Here is a 16,566-nt window from a genome sequence, read left to right as displayed (position 1 = left end):
CTGTGTGTAAAAAAAACTTACCCCGACATCCCCCTTATACCTTCCTCCAATCACCTCAAAATTATGGTCCCCTCGTGTCAAAAGGTATGCCTGCTCCTGGCAACAACAGATTCTCAATGCTTGGCAATGTGGCAGTGCCTGTGGGAGGTAATACAGGTGAACTGAAGAATTCCAGTGCCAACCAGAGCGAGTTGTATTTTAAAACAGAGGTGGGAACAACCACACAGGGCAAAGACTGCGCTCATCTGGAACAGCTGCCTGGCATTGCAAACAATTTCATTATTTTAAGCACTGTTGGATGGATTAATTAATTTCATATCATTTTCGATTTTTTTTCCAGCAACTAACCATGAATAAAAAATCATCGTACTTGGACAATGTGGTTGGGGTGGGTGACATGGTGCTATTGGACCCCCTCACCGATGAGTCTCTACTTTTAAACCTCAAGGAACGATTCAGCAAAAGTGAGATCTATGTAAGTACAATGAGAGGGAAGACTCCCGTGTGATGTTTGTTGTCGCTGTCATTTGAGATCATGTCTGATATCACAGGGAATAAATGTACTGTTCAGATGTGACATTTATGCCAGCAGAATGGCTACCCTGGGATTTCTAGATGAGGCCTCTGCCTCCAAAGATTAGTTACTCAGTGGGCAAGTGTTTTTTCTGATGGTCCAGTATTGGCAAATTCGGTAGTGCACAAGGCGTTGTGCCCAGCTGAATAGGCCTTGCACATTTGAGGCCTTCTAGTTTGTGTATTCTATCATTGCACAGAGTGTGCGAAGGAAATGGGGTCAGTCTGGAATGGATCCATGCATCACTGGAGACAGAGCCCAGTGGGGATGGGTGAAACGCTGGAGCGTGGCGACACATTGCAAGCTGCTCTCTACAGATCTACTCAATACCAAGTGGTCTGGGCAAAGTAGTTGAGGCTGCCAAGGGGAGCGGGTGGGCAGTGGTAGAGTAGGATCGCTAGTTTGGGATGGGGGGAGGATTTTGTAGGTGATGAGATTGATGATTCTGATTGGGAGGGGGGTAGTTGGGAATGAGGTCAGTTTTCATGGAGGGAGTACAATTAGTAGTTGTGGGGTGTAGGGTCAGAAGATTGGCGGTGGATTGGGTGAAGGTGACGTTTGGAAACGTCAGGGAAGTATGGAGGTTGCTTAGGTCAGGGATTGGGGGGTCCTGCTGAAGAGCCAGGTGAGTATCTACCTGAGTCAGGTTCCCAGTGCCAGCCAGGGACTTGCTCTGACAGATCCCTTGGACCCATAGAATCAGGTCCTGCTGGAACTGCGGATGCTATCCCCCCCATGCATTTGCATTCAGAAATTGGATGGCATGTGTCCATGTGCCTCTGCATTTGTGTGTGAAGCAAAAATCACGGATTATGTGCCAAAGTTGCAGTGGGTGAACAGGAAACAGCCTAATATAATTCCTGGTGAATCCACACATTCCATTGCAGAGCCTGATATGCATGCTTGGTGGTTTCTTCTAGTAATGTCTGGTGTGTACACCATGCACAACGTACAATGGATAACGGTGTGCAGGTTAGTTACTGCGGTCTTTATGGAGGGACCGTTTTGGGTGTGTGCTCTTCCAGTCAGGGTCAAAAGGTGAGCAGAGAAATCTCGAATGGTTTCAGGAGGATGCTGATGGATTCTTGTCGTTTCACTTATTCTCTCAGACCTACATTGGGAGTGTTGTCATTTCAATCAATCCCTACAAGATGCTTCCCATCTATGGCCAGGAGAAGATCAATGAGTACCGCAATTCTAACTTTTATGAATTGAGTCCTCACATGTAAGTAGAGACAGTAGAAACACAGCTATTTTCCCAAATTGAGTGGGAGCGATTGGTTTAGTCCTCTGTTAATTGAGATTGGTGAGTAAATTGTTGCGAGTGATTGAGATTGACTTTATTCCCCCTAATTTGTGTGTGACTATCCTTCACTCACTGCATTTTTCTGGAGAAGTTATCCTACTTTTGTTGAGAGAAGTTGCTGTGGTTTCTGCTGTAAGCTCCATTTCCACTCTCTTAAATATTGCATTGACTTTGCTGTGCCATACAGTGTCTGCTGTGAGCTCAGACATGCAAACCACGCACCCTGCCCCCACCACCCTGTCTTCGACAATGGCTGACACAGTGCTGTCGATATGCACTCTCTATCAGCAATAGTGATTGGACATAACATTCAAACTGGAGCCAGTGTACAGAAGAGCCCCGAACTTGATCCCCAAGGTCAGGTTCCTAAGGTATGAGAAAAGATTGGAAAACTTTGGTATTTCAGCCTGAAAACGAAGGTCTGAGAAGTGATCTTAGAAACCTAATAGAATTTTTAAAGTTTAGGAAAAGGTTAATTCAGAGTAATCAAACTAAACTGTGAAAGAGTAATGAGAGGAGGCAAGGTTCAGACGAGCAGACGGTCATTTTTCAAAGAAAGATGAGGAAATCCTTCGTCGCACCAGGAGAACCGCAGGTGGAGGTAACAAAGTGCAGAATGGTTTGGGGATACATTTGGTTGCTTCATTGCACTAGGTTTCTCTGGATGGATGAGCAAAGATGAACTGAATGGCTTTTGTCATCTGTGCTCACCTTGTGAAATTATCAAAGCACAGAGTTCTGGGTTCACCTGAAGGTTTGTAGCTAATAGTTCTCATCAGGGCCACTGCTTTATAGTCAAACTCTGTTCCTTTTACATAGATTCTGAGATCCTTCCTGATGCTTTGGTATTTCAGCATTATACCTGTGTTTTTAGGGGGGTGTAGGGGGAAGGTATACGTTTTTAAAGTAGACCTGCTGAAAAACAAATGCACACTTGTTTTGAAATGTCAGCAACAGGATTTTATGTTTTCAGCAGAAATCGAAAGGAAGCTTTCCATTCACCTTTTAATTCTTTGAACGTATTTGCTGATAAGATTAAGAGGTTGTAGATAACAACATACAAATGTGGCAGACAGTTTGTAAAGTACTGAGCTAACTGGTAGTCTTTTTACAATCTTTTTTTCCCTCTTATTTGCTCCTCCATTGCAGACGCTGACCCCTTGCTGTGATCTTCTTCCATAGGTGGCAACAGTTATCTGCCCACTCAGACTAAGCGTCAGCATGCTCTTGGATTGTGAAAGACATTATGACTGAACCCAATCCTGTCTTTGCCTAATGCCCACTCATGCTCTGAAAGGGTCACTGGCAGGGGACAGAAACTAGGGCTGACTTCTTTAACCTGTGCTCGCTCTCCTCTCCCAAACTTCATCTGGAGGGGATGAGGTGACTTTTATTGCTTCCATTTAAGGCAGTTAACACCATGGATTAGGGATTATACCTGGGAATTGTGTAGAATGATGCCTGTATCTATGGCATTGTCAGTTTATTATGACCCTGTACCATTAATCACTACCAGTGTGGAGAATAGAGCACTAGGACGGGAGTTCATGCCCATAGCTCCCATACATGGAAACCACCCAAACGTGAATGAAGTACTGGAGCTGGATTTGAAGTCACTTCTTCAAAGATATGCCTGCTTTAAGGGAATGTACAGTGATTAAACACAAATCCTAGACAGTTAAGAGTTTGAGTGTAGTGTTTCATTTGGTGAGAAGAGGCTGAGAGAACAGAAAATCCATTGAGCCCTGAGGGGAAGGCTCGTGCATGGATTTGGTTGAGTTGGCTACATGGTTGGCTTGCCATCTAGGTTTTGAGGGTGAAAGGTGGACCAAGTAACAAAGGACATTTGGTGCCTTTAGAGCGAGTCAGCCCCACAGGAGAGGACAGGTACAAGCAGATCTATGTCAGAGCAAACAATGGGCTTGTACTTTCCATTTGTAAATCCAATATTCTATCAGGCTTGGCAGCCCAATGTGTGGTGATACAATCTAAATTGATAGAATTGTTTTGCCACAGAAGAAGGCAATCATTCCAAGAAGTCTGTGCAAGCTCCCAGTGGAGGAATCCTGTGATTCTGATTCTCCTTCTTTCCCCATAGTCCTGCAAATTATTTTCCCTTGAGTTCCTATCCAGTCCCTTTAGAAGACTTTGATTGTTTCTCTGCTCCCTCCTGACTCCTTAACAGGCAGCTAGTTCTGGATCATTACCACCATGAGTACAAAGGTGTACTTCCTCAAATCCCTCTTGTATTTTGCCCAGAGTTTTTAAATCTGTGTCCCGTGATTCTTGAACCATCTGCTAATGGTTCATCCCCCTCTCTGCCCTGTCATGGTCTTGCTCATCTCCATCAAATCCCCTCTCTTTTGCTTCAAGGAGAGCATTCGATTGTTGAGCAACTTGCGGACACACATTTTCTGGACTCTTGGTGCTTGAAAGGAAGATTCTCAGAGGTTATGGAGCAATGGGTAGCTGGGATACTCATAGAGCAAAGCTCCTGCAATGAGACATCACCTGAAGAAGACAAGAAAACTGGGACAAAAGGGGGGGAAAAAAAGCAGTTCGAGGGCCATAATCTGTTGAAAAGAATTTGTTTAAAGCATTTTTTTTTATATGGGTTTCTGGAAACCATACGCTCTCTTTAACAAAATATTAGACCATAGGTGACAGTAGAGGAATGCAGCTACTTCTCATTAACTCATTTCTCCATGCAGCTATGCCATTGCAGATGAGGCGTACAGATCACTCCGAGATAGAAACAAGGACCAATGCGTTCTCATCACTGGGGAAAGTGGTTCAGGAAAAACAGGTATAGTATCTTGGGACCCAGCTGACAAGCCTGGCCACTGACCAATTCTGGAGATAACTTTCTTCAGGCTTTGTCTGAAGCCACCTATAATCAAATACGATGTGAAACGATGTAATGTGGGTGTGGTTCAAACTCTGAACGTGGAATTTAGACTGAGAGATGACTCTGGCCCAGTTGCTGAGTGATTATCAGCAATGTATCAGTTGGATTGTCCTGTAGGGGTAATTCAGTCTTGTTTAATGCACTGCTGTCAAGGTCACTAGATGCTTTGTGCAATTAGTAACCTGAAAAACCAATACACCTTTTGTATTCGTGGAGCATTTAATACTGCAATAAACAAATAAAAGCCCTTAACTGAGTTTGTAATGTAGATTTTGTACTGATAAAAAGCAAAGATGATTTTGATAATCTGTAGTAAATTAGTATTTACTACAGATTGTCAAAATCATTAGTATTAAAAGCTATGTGGCTTGTGAAATGGCTTGAGAGTAGCAAAGTTGATGTAACATTTAAAAAGAGAAAGCTGGTAAGTTCTGAAATGGCACCAGACAGTTCTGGTAGCCCACAGCATGTCAGACAGCATCTGGGGAAAGAAATAACTAGTTAATCTGAAGTATTCATCTACCCTTATTCAAGTCTGAAATGACCTACTGTTCAATTACAGTACTTTTCACCCACAGTTCCCAGCCCATGAGGTTTGTGTGTGTGCGTTTCCATGGTGGGAAGTGGGTGGAGTTTTTGAATGTGACCTTAATACAGGTGAAACCCCCGTTACAGCCATTCGGGTAATGGTAATTCGCCCTTACAGAATTCACATATCATTACCCAAAAGTCTGAGATGCAGAATAACATTTGCTCTTACAGAATTTGTGTAAAAGTAAATAAATAAACACACACTCACGTTTCTTGACGCACGCACAAATGGTGCGGCTTCATGTTATAGAAAATCACGATACGGACCGTTTTCTAGGGACGCACCCTGTCCTGTAATGCAGGGGTTGCCTGTGATAGAATAATGCCTGCACAGAAGGAGACCACTTGGCCCATTGAGACTATGCAAATTAAGCAGGCCCCACCTGCCTTTCATGGATATGTATCCTTCAGCCAATATCACTGAAGCCTTGTCCCTAATTCTGCTGGGTTTAGTTATTGCACTGTTATCCTGGCTAGTGCAGTAATGTAGGCCCTATTCTTCCAGTGGCAGTATCACTGCATTGATTCCCCAAGAGGGAATCTCTCAGAAATGAAATATTCCCATTTAAACCTGGGCAAACCTTGCCTTCCATGCCATGGAAACCGCCACAATTTAATAGATGATACCAGGAACCCCAGGTAAATCCACTTCGGGCTGAGAGGATTTAGGAACAAGAGGGAACCAAAATTCCTCATTTGCCACCTGCCACCACGGAAGATAGTGTAGTTCCAAGGATGGAATTATAAGCCTGGTAGAATGGAATGCTAAGGTAAAATGTGTCTCTGCTTTTTCTACCCTTAGAGGCCAGCAAACTTGTAATGTCATATATTGCTGCTGTTTGTGGAAAAGGAGAAGAGGTCAATCAGGTCAAGGAGCAGCTTCTACAATCAAATCCCATATTGGAAGGTTTGGCACACCTGCGTGTTTCCGATCTTCATTTAAATGTGTTCTTTCCATGATCTCTCCTGACGATGCTGAGTCTCTATGGGGTTCCACCGCACTCCAAAAACTAGAAATCCGAAATAACCAGAAAACGCTGGAAATACTCAGCAGATCCAACAGCATCTGTGGAGAGCGAAACAGATAACATTTCAGGTCAATAACTCTATTTCCGTCTCCCCTGATGCTGTTTGACCTCTTGGGTATTCCCAGTACTTTCTATTTTTATTTGGGGTTTTCTCCACTACCTCCTGTATGGACATTATGGGCTGAATGGTCTCCTGTGTTGTAAATTTACATGATTCTGTGATACCTCCCCCCTCCTTCATATGTAAGCCTTGGTTTTGTGTCTTGGCCAACTATTCTATGACAGGGGCTTGATTACCAAGCCTGATGCTGTGCTTGCCTGACATCCTCTCTCCTACAGGAGTCCTTGGTTAGTCATCAGGAGCAGTGATCCTGTCTGATTTTGTTTTCTTCTCCCTTCCTTAACCCGGGGGATGCTGTGGCTAATTGTAGCGCCCCAGCAGCTGTCAAGGATGAAAATTCGCAACTCAACATAGAGCCCAGGTAGAACCTGGCATTCACCCAGTCTGAAATGAATCAAGGCACACAGGGAAGCTCTGTCCTTTATTTAAATTGACTCCTTAAGTTCCAAAAGGAACCCTGCAAATCTAAGTCAGGCCCAATAAGGGGAGAAACTAGGTTTGGGTAGGGATTCAAAACATTTGCCAACATACTTGGCATTATATATGCCCGGTACTATACTTGCCCTGCTTATGGCTACTATTAGACCTGGGACTATAAAACTAACAATCTGCTCAAATTTCTGTGGCTAATTTTCAATAGTCCAATCGGAGTTTCCACGTAGGGAAGCAAATAGTAGCATGCAGTGATGCTTTGGATGTTTTTTATAATATTAGTGAAAGTACCCTGGTTTTTTTACCAGCAACATTCCAACCTTGGCTGACGGACAGGCTGGACCATTGACTCGTTCCCACACCCCTGTCGGTGTCGCTCTTTAATCTGTAGTGAGAAAGATCACCCGGCAGAGGCCAGGGCAGCCAGCCTCCGATCCGTAACTCCTCACTGCAACATCAGTGACGTCAAGGACCCAGTGTAGTGGGACAGTCGACCCTATTGGCTCTGTTACCCCTCGCCTTGTATCATTGCTGATCTCTTGTCATGAAGCCAGCTCTGCTTATGCTTTTGAATCCTTTTTCTTTTCACAGCTTTTGGGAATGCCAAGACCATACGGAATGACAACTCCTCCAGATTTGTATGTATTATCGTGGCCCATTAGCTGATGCGTATAGGTGAGGGAATGGGAATGAGGCTAGTTAGGGATGGATTTTGGCTGTGGAGAGAATTAGTTGGTTAAATTTTTTTAAAACTTTCATTGTGCAGCTCTACCCAAGAACCTTATATTTTGTTCTCTACAAAATAGACAATTTTTGTCCTGTTGGAGCTGGTCTCCTGGCAATACCGGATGGCCTCTGTGAGAAAGTGACTGGGTGGAGACTACAGCTGTTCCCCGCAAGAAGGGTGTGGGTGGGGTGGGGTGAACTGCAGGCAACATCTCTCCCAGGAATATTGGAGGGGAAATAGGTTGAGATAGGGTGAGGGAGGAGGAACCTGTTATTTCCAGTGGGGTGTGGCTTCTTTGGAAATTTTTATGGGCATCAATAAATAGAGAAAGTTGATGTATTTTCTTGCATTTGTACTTCTCATTAACTGAGTTTCTGTGTTCAGGGAAAATACATGGACATTGAATTTGACTTCAAAGGCGATCCATTGGGTGGAGTCATCAGTAACTGTAAGTGCAGCTCTTGATAATGGAGTCATCCTGCTTCTTGGTAGTCCTGGATTTGGCCTTCTGCTAACAAAAGGCCAAGTGGGCAATATTCCTTAAACCTTGGCTCATTCCCTCTTTTGGGGTGAGATGCAGGAAGCCACAAGGTGCAACTTGGGCAATGTGTCTTACTGATTCCCTCCATAATGAGGTGCTCAATAAGACCCAGGCTGACAACTGAGCACCGTGGCGTTAAGAGTTAGTATTTTTTTAAACCTTGGGTCACTTTGTCCCTGAAGCCAATTCATAAAGATAAGAGTTTTCAACCAGATGCCAAAAGCATTCTATATTGAGGAAAGAAAATGAATAGGAAAAGATTGTTAGTCCAAATGTTACAAGTTTAAGGGACTTGACCCCACAAGATATGGTAAGCTCTCGTGGAATTAAATTTTTCGCTGTCTCCCCCGATTTCCCCAGCACTCATCGGACTCTTAATGAGCCCCAGGACCTGTTCCCTTGCTCCTTCTCAATTAAGTTTCTTATCACTCAATTGACCCCTCATCTTCCAAACTTGTATGAACCATTCCTTACCTCCTTTAAAAGGCCACTCTTGACATCTGCATAATTATCTTACTTACAGATCCTTCTTTCCCCTCAAGCTGCCTCAGCACCCTGTGTATCTCTTCCAACACTGATTACTTAAGGGTGAGAACTCCACATATTGGGAGCCCTCAGTTCCTCAGCCACTTCTGTGGCCTAACAACTCCGAGGCTTACTTTCAAGTACAACTCCTTTTCTCAGGATAAGGGATTGGCCATTTAAGATTGAGATGAGGAGAAATTTCTTCACTTGAGAGCCTGCCACTGCCTGAATTCCGTGTGACTGTAACCATGGCATATTACCCTTCCTTGCCTTCTCTGCCGTCTTCAGTGCAGCTAACTATTCCATCCTCCTCCTTTAATCTCAGCTGTGGGTCTTCTCCTGGCACCACCCTTCCCTCGGTTCCATTTTTACCTATGCTGTGTGGCCAGTACGTCATATGCAATGACATGTCCTTCTACCCATACACAGTCACCTCTGATATACTTGCAATTTCATCCTTGGTTCCTCCTAGCCATCGGTTACGTACTGCACCTCAGTTAGCATGGAGTTAGCTTCTGGATATGTGTTGATGACAGCCACCTTTACCTCTGCATCCTCACCGTGCTGTCGGGTAATGCCCTGCTCAGTCTTTGTAGTCAATGACCTGAATATGTTTATAAGGTTAAAAGTGTAACTTCTTTTATTTTTGATATTCTTCCATTTATGCTAAATTTTCTGTCTAGTGATGCACTCTGGGGTGTTGAGATTGCACAAGAACATAGGGAAAATATAATTATTACATCTTTCACGTGCAAAATCAACCACACTAACTAAACATGTAACTACCCAAGGCTCAGTGAACAGTCCAGCTCAAGCCCTACCATCTGCAAACATGAGGGCAGCTCTACAAGGGGAAAGCATATTGCAGACATTTAAGACTAAATAGTGACATTGATTGCTGGATTCTTCCCAATTTATTTTTGAGTTTGCTGTTTTAACAGGTAATTAAACCCTGAGGTTACTTGAGCATTCTGATATACGCCCAGCTTAACTCTTGCAGGAGTCTCAGAACCACTTCCCCAAAATATGAAAGGGATGAGACAGAGGCAAAATGTAAAATATACTTGATGGCACTAAATAATCTAGAGTGGTCCCTATAATACACCCTTTGTGACTGAAGGGAAGACAGTGTAGGTTATTAATTTATATTACAGTTATATAAAGTTTAAGTGAGACCATACCTGGAGTGCTGTGTGTAGTTTCTCTCTCCTTATCCAAGGAAGGACATGCTTGTCATAGAGGGAATACCATAAAGGTTCACCAGACTGATTCCTTGGATGGCCAGGCTGCTGTATAAGGGTCAACTGTACTTGCTAGAGTTTGGAAGAATTAGAGGAGATCTTATTGAGATGGTCAAAATTCTGACACGGCTAGACAGACTGGGTAGGGCAGTCGTTTCCCCGGCCAAGGAGTTTAGAACCGGGTCCCAGACTTGGGATGGACGGTAAGATATTTTGAACTGAGTTGAGGTGAAATTTCTTCACTCAATGGGTGGTGAACCTATGGCATTCCCTACCACAGAAGGGAATGGAGGCTGCGTTGCTGAATATATTTAAGAAGGAGGTAGATAGACAGACACAAAAGCAATCAAGGGTAATGGGAGAATGCAGGAATATTAAGATAAAGGGTCATCATATTGAATGGCCTTCTCTTGCTCCTGTTTATCTATGTCTCTGTGTCAACCCCTTCCACAACTGTGAATGGGAGGTCCTGCAATGGGACAAAGGGTAGAAAACCAACAAATGCCAGGGAGGCCTGGTACGTATGGCAGGGGGCAATGGAGGGGCAAGTAATGAAATGTTAAGGTGTAGGATTTTGGAAATTGGTGAATACAGGCACGTGCATCCATATGTGTTTCAATGCTATCAGCTAAAAATTAAATTGATTATTAGAAAGTAAATTTGAGGATTACCCGGATGATAATAATCAGGATCACTGCTTAACTAAGACTGAATGTCAAGTTTGTTTTCTATTATATGGAACTCTGATTTTTACCAGTGTTTTAGTAAAGCATTTTAGATGTCGCCTTACACTGAAAATGCATATTGCACAGCTTGCAATTAATGACTTTTTAGGAATGCTTTTATAGGTTTGTTTTGCAGCATGACACCTAAAAATAAGTTCATAAAAACACCTCTCAGACCATGGACCAGGAGTGGCTAAACTTTTTAAAATGTTTCATTTTGATTGAACGATAATATTTACAATACTTGATGAACCGAAGAGGAAATGAATGCAAGAAAACTGAAACAGTGGTCTGCGATAGCAACGAGCAGAAAAGACAGATGTCGACCAGTCAACTGGGAGCAGTCAGCCAGTAACAGGAACCAAATGTAATGTACCATTAGCAGCAATGGACAAGCAAACAATCAGAAAGCAGTCAATAAGCAGCTGGGAACAAACTACAAAGAGGGGAAAAGTCAGCAACAGTTGGCAGCAAAGAGTCAGCAAATATCAGACAACTGGCAGTAATGTTCAACAAACAGCTGACGGCACATGATCGTCAGATAGGAAACATCTGGCAGCCAACTATTGACAGCAAATATCAAACAACTGGCAGCAAACAGTCAGCAAATATTAAACAACTAGCAGCATCAGTCAGCACAATGCTGGCAGAAAGTAGTCAGCAAATACCAAAGCTGGCAACGTGCAGCTGGGAGAATACAATGAGCATTCAGCTGGCAGCGTCAATAAACACACAACCAGTGGCAGTTGGCAATAGCAAACAGCTGGCAACAAAATCCGCAAACAGCTGGCAGCGCAGCAAATTGTCAGCAGCATATTCAGCAAGAAGTAAACAGCTGACGGGAAAGTCGGCAAACTATTGGTAAAGCAACAAACAGCAGGCAAATAGAAAATAACTGGCAGTAACGTGTGCAAATTGTTGGCAAAATAGCAAGCAGCTGGCAGCAAAGCCAGAAAAGGCCAGCAGCTGGTAGCAATTCAGCAAAAAGCTGGCAGCAAAGTCAACAGCTGGATGATAGAACAGCAAGCAGCTGGAAGTGAGCAGTTGTCAAATAGCAGAGTGGCAACCAAGTCTGCAAATGGCTGGCAGTAGACCGTTGGTAATAATAGTCAGCAAATGGCAAGCTGTAAAATGTCTGCAAATCACTGGGAGCAAACAGTAAGCCAGTCAACAAATCCTTCATTCCTTCTCCTTAGTCAGTCCCTCGGGATCAAGGATAATTTGTGCCCACTCCAGTTTTGTGGTCTCACCAGCCACCTTGGGACTCAAAGTGGGAACTGCAGACTCTTCCACAGATGGGGCAGTAGGTGGCCGATTAGATGAGTGGGTAGTCTTTGAGGTGATGGGCTCCTTCCGCTTCTTGTGCAGAGCTTCTGTGTGCTCCTGATGTCTGGACTTAAAGTTTCCAATGCTGTCCAGAATGCTGCTGCTCCACTTTGAGGAGTCAGGATGCCTGGAGTCGGTGGGGATGTTTTTCTTCAAGGAGGCTTTGATCACATCCTTGACTCTTTTCCTCTGTCCACCTGGTAATCTCCTCCCACGACACAGCTTGGAATAGTTTCTGTTTCAGGAGTCTTGTGTCGGACATGACCTGCCCAGCTGGTGGCCTGGGAGAGGACATTAACATTGGTTCACTTGTCCTTCCAGTGAATTTGGAGGATTTTGTGGAGACAAGTGCTGGTGATAGGCAACAAATAGACGATAAACTACAAACCATCACCAAGTCCAAGGCAGCAAATAATTGGCAGCAGTAACCATGAGATGCAATAATTATATTTCTGGTCAGTGCCTTGCAGAACAGGGCCTCCATGCTTTGTGGCAGAATCATTGAAGTCTCAAAGCATCAAAAACAAAAACCTTCAATACAAACTAAGTAAGATTGGTAGTGAAGGCCACCTGGAGTGCTGATATTCCAGAAGTGTGGCTCTACCTTGAGTATGCAATCTACTTTGGGGCTGAACAAGCCTAAAAGCAGAATCGGCAGTGGATAGTGGGAGTGCTGGCAATACAGTCGGCATTTACAGAGAATCAAAAACTAAAAGCATTGCAGCAAAGAAGACCATTTGGCCCACCAAGTCCCTGTCAGCAATCCCATTACAGCCCTGTAAGTTATTCTTTCTCCAGTGGCTACCCAGTTCCCTTTTTAAGACCCTTGCTGACTGTTTTCACCAATCCTTCAGAGAGCAAATTCCAGATCATCACTGCTCTGCATAAAAACAGAGGTTTTTCACTCGCATCCTTCCTGTGTCCTTTGCCCATCACTTTGTTTCTTCCACATAGACCTCAGTTTATATGGAAGAGCCTTTGCTGCTGCTCCTGCAGAATGTCTGCAATTTGATCCCAGATTTCAAACTCTGGGTGAACAGTTGCATGATTTCATTCATTTTCCCATGAAAGTAAAAGAGTGGCCTTAATAAAAAAAAAATCCAGTAAAGAGCAACCAAGCACCTTCAGATGGAGGGGAAGGTCCTGCCCAACCAATTATCTTCTGCATGATCGAATGCCCCAAGTGCAAAATTCTATAATGTGATGGCCTTGGGCATCCAAGATGTTCTACGTCAAAGGTTGAACTGCCTGAAGAATAGGGAGAAACGTGTTTATTTTGAGTGGCAAACACTGAATGTGGTGGCACTATTAGTTCCCATTTACATCCTCACAGATGGTAGTAAACTTGGGGAGAAAGGACTTGCAAAATGAATTGGACCAGATACCCAGTAGTGCTGGCCAGAGGCATATTAATTTCAATATAGAAATGTGTAATGTACATTGTGGAATGACTCGGATGGCATGTTGTTTACCATTTGGTGTTGAAGTACCAAAGGATGAAGAGACCACGGGCCATTGGGAAGCTCACTTAAGTTTCATGAAATAATTCAGCACCTCTGTGCAGGTTAGTGTTCAGTGGCATGATAAGTGATGATAACACTCGGGTTTGAGGTCCAGGAATCAAATTAGGTGGATACAATCCTCCTTATCGCAAATCCAAAACCAATTCCTATTAATGATTATTGGTGGACTTTGAGAGGTAATCCATGTACATCGACAGCTGCAAATGGAGCTTAAAGCTGCCTGTGGCCTTTGATTGGAATTTATTAGGATGCATTAACTCTGGTGTATTTGGTTTTTGGATTATTATCCCATAAAATTGATGGGAGGGATTTTCCTATCCATGTTCAGGATTTCTCGATTCACATCATTGTTAGAACTCCCACTTCCCTCTTGCTGTGTTCCCAAGGGAAAAATCCAGTGTATTGCAGCTAGGAAGATTAGCCATAAGTTTAGATATCCTGCAGGTTTGTAGCTGGTGGTTCCCAGAACTCATTTGAATTTTGATTTCTGCATTTCTAGGATTTACTGAAAAATAAGTCTCTCTTCCCTATCTTTCCTTGACATGGTTCTGTTGAGGAAAAAGGGATTATTTCCCAGTGGGGAAAGAATAAATGTTTAGCCCCCTTAAAAGGACAGATCTGTGTTTATACAGTACCCTTCACAACTTTAAGATGTTGCAAAGCACTCTACAGCCACTAAAGTACTTTTCTGAAGTGTAGTCACTGTTATAATGTGTTTACAAATTATATAGTACAATATTTCTGTTGTTCTTTTTAATTGTGTTTATGATTTTGCAAAAAAAAATGCACAGCTAAATTTTTCATGAATCAATTTAAGATATTGCTTCAGGTAGGGACCACATCATTCATCACTCCTTAATGCTGTCTGCTGTCAACGGGGTACATGTAGCTCTGAGATCTTGAGGCCTTGATCTGATGCCCGATTGCTGTTGTTTCCAGAGGCTGTAATGTGGTAGAGTTACAAAAATTTGAGTTCATCCCATCTGTGTGACCTTGACTTCACAGTCCTTGGTCACGGGCCCTCCTTGTTGAAGTAAGGTCTGTACAGGGTAGCAATGTGAAAATTAAAATGGGGCCCCTGCAATCCAAGACTTGTGTGTTCTTTATACAGCTAATGGCTGCTTATATTAGCAGAGGTCGAAAAAGCCCAAGATCATGTTAGAAGGTTCTCCTTGTGCCTCCAGAAGCATACATTGTTATCTTTTATATTATGGAGTGGCCTGCAGAGGCAGCTCTCAAATACAAATAGGGCAATGGGAAGGACATTTTTTCTAGTGTAGTCACTGTTGTAATGTAGGTAGTGAGGCAGTTAACTTGTGCACAGCAGATTGTGGAAGGTTTAAATGTATTACAACTGAAATACCTCCACATTGCCCAACTTTCTGTAGTGCTTTGCTTTTTAAGGAACCCTGAGTGACAATTACTAATCTATTCTTCATGGCCATTAAAGATTCAAGGCCAAAATGGCAGACAGCAGATAACACAAAGCTGACTGGTGTTTAAAAATGGTTATGGTTGCATAGTAATTGGGGGTGGCAATGGGATAGAAAGATCTTCATCCTCCTCACAGGGCCACTGGCCTATGTGCCAATTGCTTTATTAATATTTCATTTTAAAAGCAATCCTGTAATCCATAGCTGTCATTTTCCAAAAATAACATGGAGATTTTTGCCGTCACTTTTGTAAACTGCTAATATCCCTCACTATCAGGGTGTTAGTCATTAAATTGAGAGGTCCTGCCTTTCAAATTCAGATTAGTTTGGTTTATTGTCATATACACCAGGGTGCAATGAAATTCCTTGCTTGCGTGAAGCTCACAGAGTAAACAGTGTATGTGGTAATGATAAAACTGACAATAAATACAGTGAGTGCAAAACAACAGAATGGTACAAAGCACAGTGGTGCAAACTGAAGCAGTGCAAAAAGAAACGCTCAAGTGACAATAACAGAAAAGGTAGAATTAAGGGTTGGAGAACATGGCAGCACCCCTGGGAAGGGGATGTGACAGGTGATTGGTTCAGAAGTCTGACAGTGGGGAAGAAGGTGTTCCTGAGTCAGGTTGTCTGGCCTTCCAAGCTCCTGTATCTTCTCCTAGAAGAGAGAAAAGGAGTGGCCAGTTATAGGAGCTTGCTGTGTGGAAAATAGCTGCTGCTTCCTGTATTACAGTAGTGATAACACCTCAAAATACTTAATTGGTGATAAAATCCCCCTTTTGGGATGTCCAGGGGTCACAAAAGGTGCTAGAGAAAGACCAGTCTATTTTACCTATAGATGCTCTTGCAATAAATGAATGGAAAATCCTGACTACACTGTGCCCAAATCTGCAGTAGTTTTGGTGTCGTCAAACATTTTGTAACCTGAGGGGGGGAAAGTCAACCCTCTTCTCTGTGTATTCGGACGCAGTTACAGAGGTGCTTGCATCCCAGCAACCGCTCAGTCCAGGTGAGCTTCACTACTGGAATTGGCAGTAGCAACTGAGGCTGGGGTATGGAAGGTACCCTTTCAAGAGTAGGATCTAACTAGAATGCCTCACTGCTGGGTTGTAAATAGGTTCTCCCTGTCACCTAGAAAATACAATCGCCCATAGTTTAATGGTGACTGCTACATTCTTAGAGGTCCTACAAGTGAATGGGGTGGGCAAATAAATTTCCACTCTCACACAGTGGAGATTCACATTCCCTGGTCAGGATTAAGGCTCTTGTTTGGGCAGAATAACTGAAATGTTTGGCTCGCTGACCTTGGAATGTTTGGGCTGGTCCTTCCCTGATGCAGTGGCAGATGAAATGGCATCACTATTTTTACACTAGTAATGCACTCATCCGTTTCATTCATCTATGTTTCCAGCAAACTAGTTATTCCAGTAGTGTAAACAAGAGGGTTTAAAATATTTAAAGGATTTTCATGAAGGTGGTCACCAGTGGACAGGAAAGGAGTCTAGAAGCAACTGAGATCAGTCCTTTAGAAATGTGGGTACTGAGTCTTTCTTGAGAGATAAGCT

The 16,566-nt window shown here is 43.2% G+C and overlaps 1 protein-coding gene across 1 annotated transcript in view; it reads left to right on the top strand.

Moving 5' to 3' along the window:
• Positions 1 to 349: 349 nt before the first annotated feature.
• Positions 350 to 16,566, top strand: part of LOC127567013 (unconventional myosin-Ib-like) — a 45,457-nt gene continuing 29,240 nt past the window's right edge. The window contains exons 1-6 of the mRNA XM_052009626.1: positions 350 to 475; positions 1,684 to 1,799; positions 4,592 to 4,686; positions 6,182 to 6,286; positions 7,552 to 7,598; positions 8,072 to 8,135. Of these exons, the coding sequence (XP_051865586.1) occupies positions 350 to 475; positions 1,684 to 1,799; positions 4,592 to 4,686; positions 6,182 to 6,286; positions 7,552 to 7,598; positions 8,072 to 8,135 (553 nt within the window). The remainder of the gene's footprint in view (positions 476 to 1,683; positions 1,800 to 4,591; positions 4,687 to 6,181; positions 6,287 to 7,551; positions 7,599 to 8,071; positions 8,136 to 16,566) is intronic.

The sequence above is a fragment of the Pristis pectinata genome, chromosome X, assembly GCF_009764475.1.
Source record: "Pristis pectinata isolate sPriPec2 chromosome X, sPriPec2.1.pri, whole genome shotgun sequence".
Classification (NCBI taxonomy): domain Eukaryota; kingdom Metazoa; phylum Chordata; class Chondrichthyes; order Rhinopristiformes; family Pristidae; genus Pristis; species Pristis pectinata.
This window is presented reverse-complemented; position numbering and strand designations above follow the sequence as displayed.